Source organism: Lepisma saccharinum, chromosome 25 (assembly GCF_977018435.1).
Source record: "Lepisma saccharinum chromosome 25, izLepSacc3.1, whole genome shotgun sequence".
NCBI lineage: Eukaryota > Metazoa > Arthropoda > Insecta > Zygentoma > Lepismatidae > Lepisma > Lepisma saccharinum.
The window spans coordinates 6,064,179-6,085,075 of NC_139253.1; the positions used below are offsets into that span (position 1 = coordinate 6,064,179).

Sequence of the window (20,897 nt, forward strand, 5' to 3'; positions counted from 1 at the left end):
TATCGTGCTTTCCATTTATTGTTCTTTGGACATTCGTTTGGAAATTAAAACTTAGTTTTGTGTACGTATAATAATTCAGAAATCTACTGGTTAAAGTATAATCAAAGCAAACGGAAAAAGGAACATTGTTTCAGTGATCACAAACCTTCTGTACAGTGTGCTTTAGGTATTTTTGTTTGCGAGTGTACTCTTACCTTAGCAGATAATGGATCACAGTCGAAGTAGTTGGCAAACAACAGAATTGCGATGTACGAACTCAGAAGTATCGACAAAACCAATAACATCGTTCCTGCTACAATTGACCTGTGTAAGAACAATCATTAGTTTTAATCTTTATCAAGAAACAACTGTGAACTACTGTTAGAACTTTTCAAAATATGATACAACCTCTCCGCTATTTAGAGTTTTGTTTTCCCACCGAAAATATAGGCACCTCAATGGAAATAAAGTGGTAGTCTAGTTTGAAAAAAGTCATTGTCGGGGAATGGATCTTGTTGAGTTTGGAATGGAATTAGCTTTAAGCATTGCATGTAATATTCACTTTTCTAATAAGAAAATGTTAATTTTAAGTGAATTAACTTTCTTGTTTAATAAGATAAAATGTTTACAGTACATACTTGTATGTATACATAAGGAGAGTATAAAAATGAACTGTCATTCAAGTTCCTTGCTATAATTTACATCTTTATAATATAAATACATGAAGACTTATATTATGTACCATAAACAAATAAAACACATGTAAGTCATATATTTATTACAATTAATGATCATTGATTGTGTGTAATTTATTTGGAAGAAAAAATCTGCAGAAAGTAAATGTAAAAGTAACTTACAGTTACTTCTCAATTACTAGTAACAGAGTTTCTTTCTCAAATAAGCAATTGTGACTTAGTTACTAGTAATTGTAACTGATTTACTTTTAAAAAGTTGACTTTTCGAATACTAGTGCTAACCACCCTTCAACTCGCAACATCAACTTTAGTGTTAGGTGTGGAGATTTTAAACTTCATACATTGATTTGGTTTTGGGTAGGGTATATTCATTCATTTATTTTAATCTTAGTAGAAGCTTATTTGCGGAACTTTAATTTAAATCTAGAAAGATTTATTCCCTTACACCTGTCCTAACTATCCTGTTGAGAAGAGATGTGACAATGCAAATATCATAAACACTGACTCAAAAAGACTTTTTTTAAAAAAATAATTCAATCAATTAACCAATTCAAAGTTACCTCAGATTATTTTAAGATTACAGACATGAAGTTGACGAAAGGAATACTACATTCTTATTTAATAATTATATAGTTTGATTTTCAATTTATTCTTACAAAGTATAACATGAAAATTTCAGAGGATAAAACAAAGTCAATGGTATATATGGTAAAAACTTTATAGGGCAAAAACAGTAATAAACGATAAAATAATTGAACAGATAACAGACTTTGTATATTTTGGAAGCCATATTTCACAGTTCAGACACCAGAAATGCGTTGAGAAAAATTTAATAAAATTAACTTGATTGAATTTAATTTTTTTTTAAACAAATCAGAAAAGAAATTCAAATTACATACCATAATTTCAAAACCAGCTCTTCTATATGGTAGCGAATACTGGACTCTTCATCAACACGATAAAACTGGAATAAATTGTTCACAGACAAGAATTTTGCTGTCTTTAAGTGAAGTAACCTTACGAGACAAAAATAGACGTGAAGAAATCGCAAATAAATGGAGGGCGAAGCAGTGGTGGAAGAAATTTTAAAATATCAGTTAAAATGGAACCAACATGGTCTGAGGATGCCAGATAGCAGTTTGCTTCGAAAAGTATTCAATTACAGGCCAAAGGGAAAACATAAATTTAGGAAGACCATATCGCCAATGGCATGATCAATTTTTGTAGTCGCAGAACGGGCTTTAGTTGGCTACAGCCGGATTGCGCACACGTTTCCGGTTTTATCAGTGGTATCTGATAAGCCGTTGACAAGCTGTCACAATGTACAGGATTGCGCACAAAAAATGAGGCGATGTTGTCAGATGTAAAATGTTCTCAAGCCGTTCTCACTTCTGTTGTGTTTGTTTCTGTGTGTGTGGACTTACACGTGTTTCTGCGGGAAGGGTAGCATTAGATAGGCATAGAGGATGATCGTGATTGGTGGACTAGAATGTAATGGTCGGTTCATCTCCGTTTTTATACCGAAGGTCACGAGCTTCGATTGACAGAAGTGTTTGTTGTGCAGTCATTAACCTAACCTAACTTTTGAGTTTGAGTAAATTGGTATGAAAATTGTATCTTGAAAACATCAATAGTGACTTACTGTATTATGTAAATTGGTATGAAAATTTGAATCTTGACTTGCTACATTTACTGGTCAAATTATATTTTTTTATTTAATCCTTAAGAGATTTACAATTATATTACTAATTTCTCTCTCTCTCTTCTTGTCTAAAGAAAAAAAAACAGTTTGGCGCACAGACTTTAAAGCTATCAAAGTGGCAACGTTGGAACAAAATCTGTGCGCAAAACAGGTCAGTGAGATTTGTGCGCATTTCGGTTGCGGCGCTTTAGTTACCCATACGCAAGACGAAGAAGAAGAAATCAAGTTGTTCTTAGCTTAGGTAAGAGAAGACTGTACCCTAGAGCAGTGTTTTTCAACCTACGGTCCACGGCCCGGTTTCTAGCCCTCACGTCAAGTTCTCCTGAAATTTATCATTTAGTTTGAGTAGCAATTTTAATTAACAAATATTTATATTTGTCAACAAGCCTAGACATAAACTATTAATCTTTATGATATTACTATAATTTATTAATTACTATAATTTATTTATTAATATATAAAATCAAGGACATGTTTAATTAATGTATAAAGTTTTAAAAATTATAAATGTTGATAATCACTACCCTAGAGGCATGGACGTCAGCAGGATTTTTTTCCAGGGAGGGGCAAGGAAGGTGTTTTTTTCCAAGGGGAAGGGGGCAAACAAGGCAAATTTTCCTCAATAATAGTGTTGTTTCCTCAAAAAACATTGCTTAAATTTGAATTTATCATATTCATGCAATAATTAACACATATTATTGTGGCTGTAATGACATTATAAATGAAAAATATATAATTTTTGGTTGACTTTAATTTTCCCTTGCCCCCTTCCGGACGCCCATGCATAGAGGTTTCCTGAGGTGCATGATCATAAATATCCCTTCACGCATTGCCTATTGTTTTGGTGTACAAAATTTCCCACTTAATGTTACTCGTAATAATGATTTAGTTACAAATGAGGAAATGGGGTAAGAACAGTCAGTCAGGCCAGTGGCAATTTTTCCTAAACACTGGCAACACTTGTGGGAGAGAAAGAAGCGAGAATCAGCACAGGATGAGCCCGGTGAGGAGCTGAGATTTGACCTTGAACCGTCGATTTTAGGGTAAAGGAGGACACAGCCAAGTTCGAGTCACTATTAACTTCAGACTTAGCCGAACTGGTTTTGCCCAGGAAACTAACACCCTACTGGCTTAAAAAGGTAAAACTTTAACAGGAAAAGCTTAAATGAAAGCTACTAAAAGTTTCTTAGTGTGAACATACGTCTGAGCTGCCTTGAGTGTAGGAACTGACAGGTACCGTTGTATCACTCCCTGGCTGCCCGTCAGGAAGGTCAAAAAATTTATCGTTCCTCCACCGAGTGTTGTCCAGAATGTGAGTCTTACTGTTGGATCAGGATCTAGGCTGCAGAAATGGAAATACAAATGTTACTGAAATTATTCGTATTGCCAAAATACAACCAGCTCTGTCTTGGTAATTTGGGAGCAAGGGCCCGCATAAAGGCAGAGGAGGGGAGAAAACGAGTTGGCTGAATAAAGAAGTGCACGTTTCTGCAAACGGCTGGTAACTGTGGAAACTGCAGCAGCGTTTTCACCTCCATGCATTCCTTCTCCTCTTATGCGTTCATTGGTGAAGCCCTCTCGAGTCCCAACTGCGGAGAGGACTTCATTTCGTTGATTTGCTCCAGAGATCCCCGAGACAGAGTGTACTGTACATGCTTATCAAAACAACAAAGTGAAATTCACAAGTTTTATTTTTGTTTAAAACGGTCAGTCTAAGGGCAGTGTAGCAAAAAAAAATCATTCGTGGAGATATTTCGTACAGCAAATTATAAACAAATTAAGTTATCTACAATCTAGTGGTAGTATAATAAAATAAATAAATGCACATTTGGCTGAATTGAGTCTCCTTTGAGAATAGTCCAAGTATGCAACAACGATGTAAAATAGCTTATAATTCCTGAGAATATACTAAAACAAAACGAAATATTATAAAACTTTGTGAAATGCTAACAAACATGTTATATCAGACAAAATAACTTTACACAACATTTAAAAATATATTTTTTCTATAATATGCTTTCTGTAAAGCAACTTAATATACATTTATTTTAAACCTCTAATAGCTATAGTCTATTAAAACCAACCGTTTTCAGTCTTTATGATGGTTGAACCGTTAAGGGATCAACACTAGAGGCCAGCATAGTCTGCCTTTTACCTACCCACTGCCCGCTTGAACGCGATAACAGGTTTACCTGCTCGCCTGCCCACGGCAACGAGTCGACTTGCGTCTTTACCCGGGTTCTTGGTCTTCAAGGCGCTCTGTGCTTACAAGGTACCTGGGCATTCAACAAGACCCGGGCGCCTGCAAAACCTGCTGGAAGGAAACAGCCCTCCGGCAGCGTGTCGCTCCAGGTGTTTCATCACCACGTGGACGGCTGCAGCCAGTGTTGCCTACTTACGTAGCTACTAAATCCTACGAAGTCCTAGGAGGAGCTTCTTCTCCAGTTTCCCTTTGCTACGGCAAAGGGGTAGCGGGAGTCGGCCCTGAGCGCCGAACGATCTATGTGAGAAAAGTTTTAAAACAGAGAATGCTATGGCGGCCCGTGATATTATTTGCTATTAATGTTGGTTTGTTACGAGTTGGATTAATTAATTATGTAATACGTCGCTCCATATGAAAAGAAAATATTGTAGATGGAAATTTTACACGCCATATGTATGTACATTCGGAATGCATTTATCATGCACTTTCTTTCTTTCAAAAATAGTTTGTGTGCTTGTTTTCCATTATTAGCTAATGTGAAATTGACGTGTTGAAAAAAAATATTTCTAATCCTCTGTTTCAACACATATGCGTGAGAACCGACTTCTACCCCCTTTTTGCGTGATTTATGAGGATAATAATGCCTTTCATGCTACTTTATTACTATTATTGTGATTGTTGTTGTTGTTACGTTTATCCAAGTACTTGCCCCCCCCCCCCCAAACGAGGGTAACGGCAATGCCCCTGGCTGGCTACGGCCCTGGTGTTCGCAGTAGAACAGTGTGTTGTTTGACTCGCGACCTCAGCGTCGAACGTGACATGTTTCAGTCCTGCCGTATATCACTATATATACGTATATTGGTTATTTACGACATATACTTATGGATCCTGTGCCACGGAAAACCTATTTCAATGTGTGTGTGTGTGTAGCAACATTCGTAAATCTCATTTCATTGGTGATGTGGCTTACGAAGCTTTGAGTTCCCTTTTTTAAGTAGTGAAAATCTATTGCAGTTGGCAACACTGCCGAACGGTGAGGGCCCGGTGCAGTTTCTACTCGAAGCAACTACGTCATGCAGAGGGAGGGGCCTGCAGTTGATGGAAAGAACGAACTGAGACCTATTAGGTATCGTAAGACTGCGGGTACCCGGCGGGTCTACAATGCCTGCCAGGAACGATCTGGGCAGGTGGGCATACAAGCTGCTCAAGCGAGGATGTTGCGCAGGTTGCATGGCATTTCAGGAGCGATGTCTCGCGAACGGGTCTGCTCCAGGTCTTGTGCAGGCCTTCAACACAAAATTTAGTCACCGATGATTCTTCTTCTGACCGTCTTTCATCCAACTCTTTCAACTGATCAGAAAATAACTTCAACACAGTTGTAAAAGTTTTTAATAATCTTAATAAAATAAATTCTTATTACTTGAAAAATTCAACTCGTCCAGAATCTTCGATTCGTTTCCATGCTTCTAAGCCTCCACCAACCTTCACGGATCCTCTGACAATAATGGCTATTTGAGCTCCAAAGATGATCACTGTTTGCAAAGCGTCTGTCCACATAACTGCCTTGATTCCACCCTGAAAACGATTGAGATCTGAAAATGTCTATTTTGGCAAGATCGTAAACATCGAACATTCACACTAAAAAAAAATAATAGGAATTATTTGAGTTTGAGTTTTAAGTCGACTTAATGCACAGATAGGCTAATCGGAACTCAGTCATACTTAGAAGATAGCCCTAAACTTTCAGGTTTCTAAAGCCTGTCCCAGCTAACTGTAGAGCAGGGCCGCGCATATCGGCAGAGGAGGAGGAGGAAAATCTAGTGACGAAAGTTAAAATTTGCTCTAGCCGTTTTATCCCTAATATTTCCCTAAGATATTCTTAAACCAATCGTACGGACCTTGAAACAAAAATACGGTCCGTTTGCCATGTGCGTTCGGTATTATCCTTTTAAAAAGTTTGCAACGCTGCATAGCGAAGGAGGAAATCGGGTAACTCCTGTCGCCAATTACACAATCCAGTTTCTCTCACTGTTCATTGGTGGAGTCGTCTCGCGTCACTACTTGCGCAGAGACTTGTTCTCGTTCGCCTGGTCTACAGTTAGCTGGTACGGAGTTTAGATCTATGTTCTTGGGCTGTGCATTAAGTCAGCGAGTGAAGACAGGCTCTTATACTATATTAAGATACATATCCCAATTTGTATAAAATGTTAGAAACATCTAGAAGGTAGCCTTTTGCTTTACTTCACAGCACTGTTTCAAAGCAAGCATAGTGAATAATTTTTACCTATCATTACAATCACATGTCCAAATTACATATGCTTACCATTGATGTGTAAAGAATGCAGACACCAAATGTAATCGCTATAACTACATAGATATTCCATCCAGTCACTGCAAAATAATAAAACATGATTCGTTACAAGAAATTGAAAGTTAAGTCCCTATTGATACAGATATTATGCTCGACGTCTAAGTATCTCATAGATTAAAACACAATGAAGCCAATAATTCAGAAACACAGTTGGAGAAAACAAAATTTTAGGTTAAGAATAAATCTATGTAAGTATCATGTAGGTGTAAAAATTCCATTCAAGAAATGATCAACAAGCATGACTAAACTACACAATTAGGCAACTGCACCCTACAGAGAATAAAATTAATGATCTACCAAAAAAAATATGCATTTTCAGCAAGTGCTAACTTAGAAATAAAACTAAATACAATTTTAGAACGAAGCTTATGTTCTAAATATATTTCCACCCTAGAAAGATAACTACTGAAATCCATATTTTTCAGCAAGCTCATATCGTGCAAAAGGACATCCCTCACTATTTTCATGTCTTTACTTACAAACGTGTATTCTTTTGGCTTTTGACTTGTTTTTAGCCATTTACCAATTGATATTTTTAATGCATAACCTTGAAAATAATTTATAAGTGACCAAAACAAATAGGAAAACAAGGGGGAGGGGACTGGTTGGTTTGACCCCTCCTCGAGACGACCATCAAAATTCATTATATTTGTAAGTGCTATTACTGCACGTTAAGGGAAACGTTAGTTGAACAGTTGACAATATATCACTCCTCATGTAAGAAATAAAATGGAATATTCATACAAGACAATGACATGAAATTATCTCTTTTCTCAAAGCATTTTGATAAAAATTTTCAGAAAGTTCCCTTACCTTGATTCAGGGCCAAGCCTGCAGCGTATATGGATATGGAAGAAAATATAGCCTGAAAATAAATAAACATGAATTGTAATATATGTACTCAGGATGTATATACGTATGTGTGATACCTATTATAATTAAGAGACGATTCATAGGAGAAAAAATCTCAAGCACATCAAGAAAATGGTTCGCGCAAAGAGAAACTGTAATTAAACAAGGCGGAAAAGTTATTGACGATAAAACAAAGAAAGCAAAAAGAACGCTATGTTAGAAGTAAAAAAAAACATGGAGACAATGATTAAAATGGACAATTGAATGTAAGCATTAGCGCAAGATAAATAAGATATATAAAAATACTAAATATAACAAATACTAATAATGTTTACACACACGCATACATGCTACCTTTGTTACAAAATATATTTCTTAAAATCTATAACTACTTTACAGATTTGTGTTCTATACTGATTATATTTATATATAATCTTAAGTTCTTGGTTTCTATATACGAGTTCTTAGATTTGATTTTAAATCCAGTTTATGCACATGAAGCCTAACCAGGACTGGATCTGCAGTTTAAGGTAGGATCCGATCCACTTGTACCTCCACTAGGATCGAATCTGGGATCCCTTGATTACAAGGCGGTGACGTTACCACTACGCCATCGGGGAGACCCTTATATAAACGATAGATATCTTACTAGTATATCAGTATGTCTAAACAAACTACAAAGTAATTAACTTACCGAAATTAGCAGAGATATTGTCGAAGCAATACAACGCAGAGTGTTGTTGAACCTCAGATTCAAGTACTGAAATATAAAGCATATGTACTGTTCCTTGTAAATTGAATATAGAACAAACAACATCACATAAAGAAAGGACACTCGCAAAGAAATCTATGCTCGGCCAAATTCCCAGAAGTGTAGTACCATGCGCTCTTTATACTTGAGTTATTGCGTTGTTTTTGTGACAATAGTGGAAAATAAAAAGTTTACAAAAATATACCATTAGAGACGAAGATGAAGAACTATCTCTAAAAATTACAGCGAATTGCACAGCACTAACTACAATTTTTATTTAATGAAAACACACACACAAAAATCCTAAAAAATCTCATTAACCAATTTCATTCATTCTCTCCAATTCGTGGGTGTAAGGGATGACAGTTTCGAAAGGCACCCTATGTCAACCTCACTTCCACGTAGTCCATCCTCAACTACCTCTTGCAGATTAACGAGGCTCTGGTGCCTGAACCTGCAGCCAGGAAAATTGGAATTGTGCTTTGTGACTCTCGCTTCATCATCTCATCGTATCGCCATTTACCCATATCATCGCGATTAGCCAAGAGCGTGATAAAAGCGACGTAAAAAAATCTAAAATTTTCCAACTGTGGCATCTCGTCGGCTATTCCTATCATGCACATTAAAGTGTTCCTGCATAAAGCAGCTTTGCGGTTCACTCGGACTCCAATAAATGGGTACCTGGGGAAACCCTGGAAGGGTAAAGGCGGTCGAAGCGTGTTGCTGATCGCGTCACCTAAAATAAAAATAATAAGAATAATAAGAAAGTCCAAGATTGTCAATGTGTGGGGCCTTACCTCCCCGTCCCTCTCTTATGTCTTCATTGCACCGGAAATTTTATCTACCTTTTTACAAATATCCCTCCCCCCACTACTTTAGTATGTACAGGTATTTCTAGGGTGTTCGGGAAAAGGCACATAAGTCACACACTGTGTTTTGTTTTGCTTTCATCTAAGCCACACTGAATTAATTAATGAAAATATTATAAGTATATATTTTATATTGTGCATGTGTAAAGATTCTATCTAAACAAAACATTTATATCATGTCTGTAATGTGTATGTTCTCTTAAAATAATAAACAAATAAGTGTCTGCTGTAAAATTGCATTTGCTTGCTATAGCTCTTTTCAGTTCTTACGGCGGTCGCTCTAGAAGCTGGCAGGGGAAGTGTGGAGCGGGGATTACGCAACAGACCAACCAGACAACAGCAGTGGCGCCGAGAGACACGACGCGACCGGAAAAAGTACTACGCGAAACTCGTTCTACTGGCCGCTACGTTTCTTATCGTGTTGGACTGGTCGCTTCCCCGCTCCCCACTTCCCCTGCCAGCTTCTAGAGCGCCCGCCGTAAGAACTGAAAAGAGCTATAACAACTGTATTTTCCCATCCATTAATGTATCTGACGTTCCTTTGTTTAGGTAAATTGTGCCAGGAGCGTGCCAAGTCCATAACAACATACGTAACACAATTAACAAAAACTTCACAATGTGAAACATCAGCAACATCAAGAGATATCAGTTTGGTGCCGGTAATCTGTGCCTGCTGGACATAATATTTATTTAATACGCTATATCTTGGTTACATTTAATAATAATAATAATAATAATAAAGTACAATTGTTAATTTTAATATGTCTTTATTCACATCAGCAGCAGTAGTAGTAGTGTAGTAGTAATATTAGTAATAGTGGTAGTGCTCGTGTCATTTGTCGTTGGCGTTCCGACTATTGATTCAAACCACTTTCATCACTGGCAATAACATTCGGTTCAGCACATTTTGGCCCAAAGCACACTCCACGAGATATTGACAATAGATTCCTGCATTGCACCACTTTGCTCGCACATACTCGTTCGGATCTCCTACCCTCGAGAGTTTACTACATGTAAAATATCCGCATTGGTAGTTTCAGCCCACAATCATCTGTTTCATTTTCATACATCACTGTATTGGTAAGATAGACTAAACTACATTTTAACATGGAGATAATGACTATGTTCACTTAAGTTTCAATTTCACTGCGTCTTTTACCTCATGTGAACTACTGTGCTTCGAATACTTGCCGCTCGTTTTGTATGTTCGAGCGTTAATCGCTCGAGCGAAGCAGCTGTCGATTCCGTACGGTATCTATACCATATCCCAGCTAACTGTAGAGCAGGACCTAGCATAGCGGCAGAGGAGGAGGGAAATCGAGTGGTGAAAGCGCAGCGTTGCCAAACAAATGGCCCTGACCGTACATGTTCGGAAATTTCATGGCCTGTACGGACGTACGGTCCAGACCTTAGTCCGTACGCTAAATGCACGGCTTGTCAAAATTTGCTCTTGCAGTTTTACCCCTAATATTTCCCTAAGAAATTCTTAAACCAATCGTACGGACCTGGAGACAAAAATACGGCCAGTTTGCCATGTGCATTCGGTATTGTGGCTTTCAAAAGTTTGCAACGCTTGCAGAGTGAAGAAGGAAATCGGGTAACTCCAGTTGCCCATTACGCAATCCCTTTTCTCTCATTGTTCATTGGTGGAGCCGTCTCGCGTCACTATATTCCTTTTCCGGACTGTCTGGAGTAAGAGAACGCGAACGCGTCCTTAGCGCACGTTGCGGCTGTGTGACTCGTCCAATGAACGCGAGGAGGGGAGTGGACCGTGCGGGAGGGGGCGACTCGACTGGTCCAGTAGTTCTGTAGTAAACATGATAGCTCGCAAGCCTACTAGGGGAATTCTGCATACTTCCCTACCTAGTCTGGCCCCGCCCACAAGCTTTTCCCTCTGCGCGTTCCTCTCCAGACATTCCGGAAAACGAATATACTTGCGCAGAGACTTGTTCACGTTCGATGGTCTACAGTTAGCTGGTACGGACTGTAGCGTCGTCCGTGCGAACTATTTGCCTCTCGAGCGAAATACTCTCACTGCAGCACTTTAATTGGAAGTTTGAGACAACCATTCTCTACAGTAAAAAGTTCGGAAGACATAAATAAGAAAGGTGGCGGGCTGACAGTATACGGTCCCCGTACATTGAATTACATTACATAATTAAATGCAAGATTTACCTCATACGAAGATGTCAACGATAGCTTCCGAAATACAGGAAAATACAAGCAGGTTACAATGGGTACTGTGATAAAGCTAACAAACGAATTTACGATCATCTGTGTACCAGTGAGGTATATTTCAGCGGGTAATCCTAACATCAAGATTCCATTTGTTAAACTGCAATAAAAATAATTGTGTATTGGTGAATGGAAACAATAATATACCATTGTGAATAATCTAATTCTTTGATTATGTACATTATGAGCACAAGTAAGCAAGAAGGAAGACGAATTATTTGAATTTCGTATTTCGAGCACACAAGCACAATATGTGTTTCACATATTTATGTTTTCATAGATTCATAAAATGTTCAAAATTTAAAGATAGTATTACTATCATTTTGCCATCAAATTATTTAAACTGTAATTTTCTGAAAGTACAAAGAGATAATTAATATTTGATAACAAAAATTATAAATAGGCCAGAAAACAGAGTGTTCTTAGAAAGATTATGAAATTTCTCTTGAAAATTTTCAAGTTTTTTAATATTAAAATATTATTATTAACCAATTCAATTATTAATATTTGCTTACGTGGCTGCTACGGACAAGGACACAGGTAAACAGCTCATTCTCCTGTTCCCAAGGAAGAATTCGTTGGAGGTGTGTTTCTTCCTCGTGAAGAATCCGTAGATAACTCCAACGGCAGATGACAGCACCAGCATTCCTCCGAATACAAGATAATCCGCCCATCTTATTCCTGCTTCAACACTGTCTTCCACGCAACTATCGCCCATGCTGTAAACCCATTCTAGCATTAATCAAGTGGCATTTATACATTTGTATACCAGGGGACAACCTAGAGGCTAAAGACGGCCGTAGCCTGGTGCTGATCCAATCACCACTACGGTCGACATCGAAACACACCCTTCATGCACCTTCATGGTACACAAAGGATTGCTTTACATTTTCCTTTAACATAGCACTTCCGTGCGTAACGTGTGTCCTAGTGGTTGTAAAATTAAGCCTAAACTGAACCCCAAACGAACCCGAAGAAAATACAACCAGAACACTAAAATTACAAAATTGTACTTGCCTCAGTATAACCAAAACGGACTCCCATAATTACAACCGAGTCATAGATTTCATTAACTAACGCCGTGTTTACTATCACACAAGTTTACGTTACTCTTCCTAAATAATAGTATTATTTTTCCAGTACAATATATGTATTTTGTTTTATATTGGCAGATCATTCAGTTGAACAATTTAACCCTACAATTCATGATTTTTGTAATGAAATGAAAAAAAATATATGCTGTTCTCAGGACATGTTTTTCACATGAAAAAATGTTTAAAAAAATAACAAGTGAAAAATATTAATTTTATGAACAATTTTCATAAATGTGACAAATGGCAACATCATGTATTGAGTTGTGATTTTGTTTTATTCTTATAATATACAAATTTCAACATAAAACATATACAAATGAAGTTTTATTCGAAAAAGTGAAAAATAATAATTTTATGCACAATATTTTCATGTGACAAACGGCATCATTATCATAAAGAACTGTAAATAATTGTTACAGAAAAGTGGTCATCTTTTCCAATACGTGTTTTAAAGAATAAACGCTGAGATGAAATACGTCACATTTGGTTTCTTCGACTTTTGGAGCATACTGCGATTCAGGCAATGTTAAGAGATACATGTATTGAGTGCTACACAAGACCCTTAAGCATCCTATTAGTATTTAGTAGAGTTCAATTTGATTCTGAATATATTTTGGGGGGAGGGAAAAAATTACTGCTTTTACATTAAAAATTATATTTTTTTCTCCGAAAATTTCAGAAGCAAGTCCGCAATTCTTGCCACAAGAATGAAACACATATCCGTAAATATGCAGGAACTGTTTTAAACCATCACGTTCCGGCGTTGCCTACGTAAAAGGCATGATGAAATTTAAATTTCTTAAAAATATAGTTTTATTTAACTTTCGTCTTCTTCTCCGACTTGATAAATGGAAATTAAGTTTATTCGACCATGGGTGTATTGTCCAGTGTGTACGAAATAAAACGAGATATAAGCTTTAACTGTAGGATTCATAGTTTCAGAGATAACAATTCTTGGAATTTTGAATTTCCCGTTAAACATCATGGCTTTTATATCAGAAAATATTTTTCTACGAAAGTGTCATTAGTAAGTGCACACTTCTTGCTATGAGAATAAAATACATATTAGACAATACGCAGGAACTGTTTTGAACTCTCACGTCCTGGCGTTGCCTACGTGGGGGCCCGACGAAATTGAAATTTTGTAAAGAAAAATAAGATTATTATCTTTGGTCTTCTTCTATTTGGTTAGTACAAATTTATCTTTTCAACAATAAGCGTGTAGCTGAGACTGTACTGAAAGAAACAAGCTATAATTTGTAACTATGACATTCGTAGTTACGGAGATATAAATCTTCATTTAAAACCTTGCGCAATTTTAAACTTCCCACTGAAAACTCGCTGGGCGTTTAAGGGTCTACCTTTACTGTACACTAGCGCATTGCAATAACAAGTTGAAATTTTGACACACATTAGATGAAGGTCTAATTATATAGTGTATGCAACTTGGCTTGGATATCTCTTGTTCCTTTTGTGCTATATCATTTCAAAAATCCACAATTTTCCGGTGATTTTTCAATTTCTTGCATATTCAACCACATATAATATGGATTGGGTGATATATATGGAGACGACATAAGTATGCATACTGAGCTCACACCAGGGTTACTAGAAAAATTAATGCCACCTTCCTGGTTGGATTACAGTTGTAACAGCAAGCACACGAAATATGCATTTTTTGACACGTAAGGCTATTTAAGGCATATTTTGGGGGTATTTTATTTGCTAACGTAAACAAGCTGAGGTTATTTTGATGCAATACACGTGTTTCTTGGCGAGAGGTTTGTTTTGTGTGTAAATATCACTAGGCCGTGATCAATAGTTCCAAAGTTATTGAGTCCTGAAGTTAGCTATGAGGCTCATTTCTCATATTTGGATCACATTATGTTGCGCACCACCTTCTTCCACAGACTATAACTCCAGAACTATTCCTCGGAGGAATCTAATATTTGGAATACAATCCTTCCAGACATGATTGAACCTTCATGCCAAATTTAATCCAAATCAAATAAACATGACCTGGAGAGACTGGTCGATCTGACGTGGAATAACCCTAAAGTGCTCTAGAAACAAAAACATGAGCAGATACGGGGGAGGGGTGACGTGACCAGATGCAGAAAGTAGTGGAATGGGCGATTGTAGATGAAATAATTGATTGATTGATGGATTGATATGCTTTATTTTACTTCGCTTCTTGTGCCACTTTTGGCTAATTTGCGAAGATGGGGATGAGTGATGATATTAAAGAATCTATGAATGGACATTCACAAATATCCCTGCCCACGCCAGGATTCGAACACGGGGCCCCTGGCGTCGTAGCGTGATGTACTAACCACTCCGCCACGGGGGCCGGTAAATGAAATAATAGTTTGTGAATGTCGCAAGATGAGACGGTCCAGTTTTTTGTGCCCAGCCCTATACATTTCGGATTAAAGGTTGTGTACACTCACTGTCGTCGAAATCAAGATCCAATTCGTTACCACTGGGGATTTCTAGTATAATGCTTTGCAGCAATGGCCTCACACTCCCGCCGTCATCCACAAAGCGTATACGAGGCGCTGCTGAGAAGTATTGAGCTTACCCAGAATAAATTGAGCTAGGAGGCTCAAATTTTCAGGGTGTACACGTCAATTCTTGTATATGTGATGCTGCAAAAATAGAGTTTCTATGATTTTAACTTCCCTTTTTTTCCATGTCCAATGTGAAAGTGGTAGCACCTCCAGAAAAGCTCTCCAAATACGTCATTCTGTTGCATGACAATGCCTCGCCACGCACTGCAGGTGAAACAATGGCGACACAGACCTCCTTAGGCTTTCAAGTATTGAAAGCTATTCGCTGACCTGGCTCCACATAACTATTATCTGTTCTCCCATCTGAAAAAACACCTAAAGGGACAACAATTTGCAACATGACGACGCCCTTTGAGAGCTTTTCTGGAGGTGCTGCCATTTTTACTTTGGACCTGAAAAACAAGGGAAGTTAAAATCATAGAAAGTCGATTTTTGCACCATTACATATAGAGGAATTGACGAGTACACCCTGAAAATTTCAGCCCCCTAGCTCAATTTTGTCGTGGTAAGGCTCAATACTTATCAGCCTCCCCTCGTATTGTAACACTTTGCTCTATTGGCCTGAACCACACCTCACACACAGCTAGATAAAACTCCAATGTTCAACAAACTCTCACAACTACAAATCACGCGATTACACCACATTCGAAGCTCACAGGAAGCAGTACAAATTCTTTACTTACTGTGGTTACAGCTGCTACTTCTTGTTTCTTGAATCATGTTGCCAATTGTCAACAAGTATATTGGAACTGTAAGAGGCTCTGACTGCATAATGTTGCCATTTGGAAACTAGGTTATTATCGTAACAATAGCAACCAAATGAATTGTTGCTACATATCCAGTCACATAAAGTGAACATGAAACCTTCACATTATTTTGTGTATTTCTTGCGGAGAAAAGTGTCATTTTATTGTCCATAAAAATTACTAAACAATACATAAATGACCACGACCTTGATTAACGCGGTCATAGTACATTATTAAACATTAATGAGCATTTAAGTTCAATTCATGACATCTAGTGCTTCAAACAGCAAACTCATATTTCAGAGAATAAAATGAAGCCACAAAACTGCCATCTAGCGATTAGTTGACATAACTACGATGCAGTCAATTTGATGTAGCCAAATGGCAACGCCATGCGCTGCAGGGTTAAAATAGTAATGCATATTATACTGGGTGGCCCGTAAGTCCCTAACCATTCATATATCTTATATATCTAGTGTATAGAGTTTTCTGTGTGCTGTTGCGCATAATATTATGCGATGCCATGTTCATGGCCCAGTAAACCATATCTCAATGTGTTACAACAATGTTTTATACCGAAAGTCGATGAACTTTGAATCAGAGATAAGGTTTGGTTTCAACAAGATGGAGCTCCAGCTCATTATGCCCACTTTTCCTAACAAATGGATAGGTCGTGGTTCTGAAATATCTCCGGCGCTTATGAAATGTCCCGCAAGAAGTCCGACTTGACAACGTGTGATAACTCTCTTTGGGGATACATAAAGGACATCGTGTCGAAACAACGTTATCATTCCAATGAGGAGTTGAGGGCAGTTGTTACAGCGGAATTTGGAACAATAACCTCTGCTATGTTGCGAAGAATGTCTCGCAGAACATGGCGTCGCATAATATTATGCAGGGAGAATGAAGGACAGCACACAGATACACTGGACACATAAATATGTGAATCGGTAGGGACTTACGGGCCACCCTGTGCATTCAAATATAGAAATGTTTTATCTTTACAGCCAATTATTTCTTCTCATTTAATACCATTTAATTATACCAATCATAAAATAACAAGATGAAATTTCTAGTTTGTATTATCAATGCAATTCATGACGTAAAGCACTCGTGTTTATAAAATATTCTTGTTAATTGCCGTTGTAGATTTTCCGAACTAGTCATGCATTCAATTGCAATTCACTTATTTCCTGTGTCAATTAGAACAAACGGCTTTGTTTCGCAGGTACAAAAATATTCGGATAAGCTCGAAATTGCAATCTGAAGATAAGGTTTGTATGCAGTTTACTCTCACAAAATAATGGTAATCAGCATCTGAGTAATAAGTGTCGGACTGGTAATTGGGAGGACACAATTTCGTGAATTCGTCTCGGTTAGTTTCGGGGGCTGGTGACCGATCGTACCTTCCCGAAAATTCCAACTTTTTCCTTTCCAATCTGCACATGTCCATGTTTTAAGGTACCTGAAAGTGTTTTTAACATGCGGAAACCACAAATAAGCAAGATACTTATCCTCAAATTTTACCACGGCACGTCCAATCCTTCGCAACCTCGTACCACTTTCGCCACTTATTTGAAGAAATTTTCGTCACACATGCAAGAAAACAACAACGGATATCAAAGGATAAGGTGTAATTACTATCACTATGAAAAGTAACCGTCCTAACGTAAAAAAATGGTAAATTTTCACTTTCACCGTTTATTGTAATCAATTCTCGTTATCCACCAACGAGGAAAAAACACGTCTAAATTTTTAAAAATAACATTTGCTGCACTTCACACGTTTCTTGTATTGGGCCAATAAACCTTCCACCTGCAACTCACGAATGTACACGGTAGGATCTCTATTGAAGAAATCGTAAATTTGAAATATCGTTAGGTAAAAATTTCGTTTCCCCAAAACGTATTTCTTCACTTTTACAGGAGAAAGTACTTACCAAAATGAGGTTATTTATACTTTAGGAAGGTCTTGGAAGTGTATTTTCCCCTCGCTTAAATTTTTTTGCCGGTAAATCATGTAATTTTCGACATTAATGTCACTCCGATGCACGAAAGCTGTTCCCTTGATGTCCGTCTACTACGTGAACCAAATTTTTGCGTGCGTTTAATGACGTAACAACCGGTCAGTGTTTCCAAATACGCGGTTTTGTAACTGTGTAACAGTTCTAGAACGTAAATAAACGTGAGTTACTGTTCATCATTTCTGATTACGAACTTGCGACAACATGACGTGCACAGGATCAGTGGCGTGCTCAATGTGAGGTTGGTGGGGGTTATAACCCCCCCCCTTTCGCCCAGTATCTCTAAGGCTATTTATGAATGGTTCGTGGGGCTATTTATGAATGGTTCGTGGGGCTATCCGTGAATGGTTCGTGAGGCTATTTGTGAATGGGTCGTGGGGCTATCCGTCAATGTTTCGTGGGGCTATTTATGAATGGTTCGTGGGGCTATATATGAATGGTTCGTGAGGCTATCCGTGAATGGTTCATGGGGCTATTTATGAATGGTTCGTGGGGCTATCCGTGAATGGTTCGTGGGGCTATTTATGAATGGTTCGTGGGGCTATCCGTGAATGGTTTGAGGGGCTATTTATGAATGGTTCGTAGGGCTATCCGTGCATGGTTCGTGGGGTTTTCGAACCCGAAAAAAATTTCTAATTTTGAAAAACAAATTTAACTATGCTTGCCTAACCTAACAGAACCTAACCTAACCTAACCTAACCTTGCCGTGCATGGTTCGTGGGGCTATTTATGAATGGTTCGTGGGTCTATCCGTGCATGGTTCGTGGGGTTTTCGAACCTGGAAAAAAATACAAAATCAGTAACACGAAAGTAGGTATTTTTCTATGAAGGAGATTGCAACACTGCATAACCACTGATCATGGACTACGCTAGTCAAGATTTCTCCGCCATATTGCGTGTAACGCAAGCGAAAGCGAACAAAATAAAAATACTCGATATTTCGAAAATTGAGATTATTTGCGTGCAAAAAACGAAACGCAAACTTGAAGAACCCTTAGGAATGCAGAATACGTAAGTATCAATGTGAAAAATAGGAAAATAAGGGAATTAGAGACGTTTGGTGGTTACTGAAATTTTAATTATCGTTGTGTTTGGTACCACACTTTCCACTCGACGACGTTCACCTTAACGATATTTATGCTAGGAGAACCAAACCTAACATCGTAGGCATTCCTCGTCGTGCATGACGTCATAAATCATACCACATAAAATCGCGAATTATTTGCTTATAACGCATGTCCGCACGCTAAAAACAACGAGAAACGTTCATGTGAATGACAATGTTCCCAACTTACCAAAAGTATTCAAGTTTCTTGTGTGTAATGAGGGTTACCGTCACTGCACTCGTTACAAACTTTCAACATACCTTATATCCCCAATAAATGTCTAGCAGACGACGATCGTAATATTTTTTTCTGGACGGTCAAATCCTCGTGTTGCTCGTTCTGGTACGTTTTCCACATCTGGAATAATGAAAGCAAAGACAACTCGCATACACGACGTACAGTTCCAAGGCTTACTTGGAGGTTGAGGAATCCTGTCGAGAGCTACCGTGCAAAAGAGCGTATAGTACAACAAGAGACTTCAATCGGGCTCGAGAAGCATCGTACGTAAATGCCTAGTAGTTTTGCATTTTCCCAACAGATGTCTCTCTCTTAGACAAAATAACCTTTCTGAGTGGGACCTAAAGACTGGTATCAATCTGCAATGCTAAAGAGGCTGAAAACTTCAAAAGGCTGATTCTATGTTTTGGTGAAATACGCCTATTGAATGAGCCAGGAGTTCGAAAAAGAAATCGAAAATCTTATTCCAAAAACAAAAGAACGACGTTCTGTAATTGGTTAAAGTACAGGATTTGTAGCAACATCACAGATCTGTCGTATGTTCGATTCCCACCACCGGCAAAATAAATTTCACCTGAAGACGAGAGAAGAGGTAATCGCTCGAAACGCAGTGCTAGAATATGTGTGCGTGTATAATATATACGAGGTTTTTTAAAATAAGGTCCGTTTTGAAATAAAAACAAAGTAAGTAAATGTTTTTCAAAATCCATTTATTTTCTGAATTTACATACACTTCTCAATTTTTCTACATAATTTCTTTGCCGGTTTAAGCATTTATCGTAACGAACTACGAGTTTTTGGATACCCTCCTCATAGAACTCTGCCGCCTGTGATGATAGCCAGTTACTCACGGAAGCTGAGTTAATCGTTGTTCCTTGTGGCAAAATGTCCACTAACAAAACACCCTGCCTGTCCTGAAACACAGTTGCCATGTTGCTGCTCAAAGAATGCCGTAAGCCTGCGTACGCACTCATTCCCACGCGCACGCGCAATTCAAACGGTATTCACAAACAGACATTGCACCTAGCGACCATAGTGGAACCACAAGCAAAGGAACCTGCGCAGACCCGCGACTCCTGTGCACCGTACTCCCATGTGGAGGGGAGGGGGAGAGTGGACCATGTTTCCCTATGGCCCGAGCTGAACGGAAGAAGGGAAAGCTGCGCGGGGACTTTTCGTCCAAGGTTTTTTTCCTTGTGGTCGCTCTGTACCACCTCTTCCGCCATCTGAAGACCTTCCTGGGCGACAAGCGTTCAGACACTGATGAAGAAGTGAAAACGACCGTGAGTAAATGTTTAAATCTGCAAGGAAATTATGTAGAAAAATAGAGAAGTGTATGCAAATTCAGAAATTGAATGTTTTTTTGAAAAACATTTACTTACTTCGTTTTTATTGGAAAACGGATCTTACTTTAAAAAAAATTAACCCTCGTGTGGTATATCATGGGCTGTTATTCCATGGAAT

The 20,897-nt window shown here is 38.1% G+C and overlaps 1 protein-coding gene across 1 annotated transcript in view; it reads right to left on the reverse strand.

Annotated features, from left to right (window-relative positions):
* LOC145978706 (sodium-coupled monocarboxylate transporter 1-like) overlaps window positions 1–19,443 on the reverse strand; it is a 55,083-nt gene extending 35,640 nt beyond the window's left edge. The window contains exons 1-9 of the mRNA XM_083111507.1: window positions 19,386–19,443; window positions 12,173–12,376; window positions 11,598–11,757; window positions 8,497–8,562; window positions 7,764–7,815; window positions 6,903–6,970; window positions 6,000–6,154; window positions 3,578–3,718; window positions 195–303 (exon numbers count right to left, since the gene is read on the reverse strand). Of these exons, the coding sequence (XP_082967633.1) occupies window positions 195–303; window positions 3,578–3,718; window positions 6,000–6,154; window positions 6,903–6,970; window positions 7,764–7,815; window positions 8,497–8,562; window positions 11,598–11,757; window positions 12,173–12,375 (954 nt within the window). The 5' untranslated portion in view covers window position 12,376; window positions 19,386–19,443. The remainder of the gene's footprint in view (window positions 1–194; window positions 304–3,577; window positions 3,719–5,999; window positions 6,155–6,902; window positions 6,971–7,763; window positions 7,816–8,496; window positions 8,563–11,597; window positions 11,758–12,172; window positions 12,377–19,385) is intronic.
* Window positions 19,444–20,897: the final 1,454 nt, after the last annotated feature.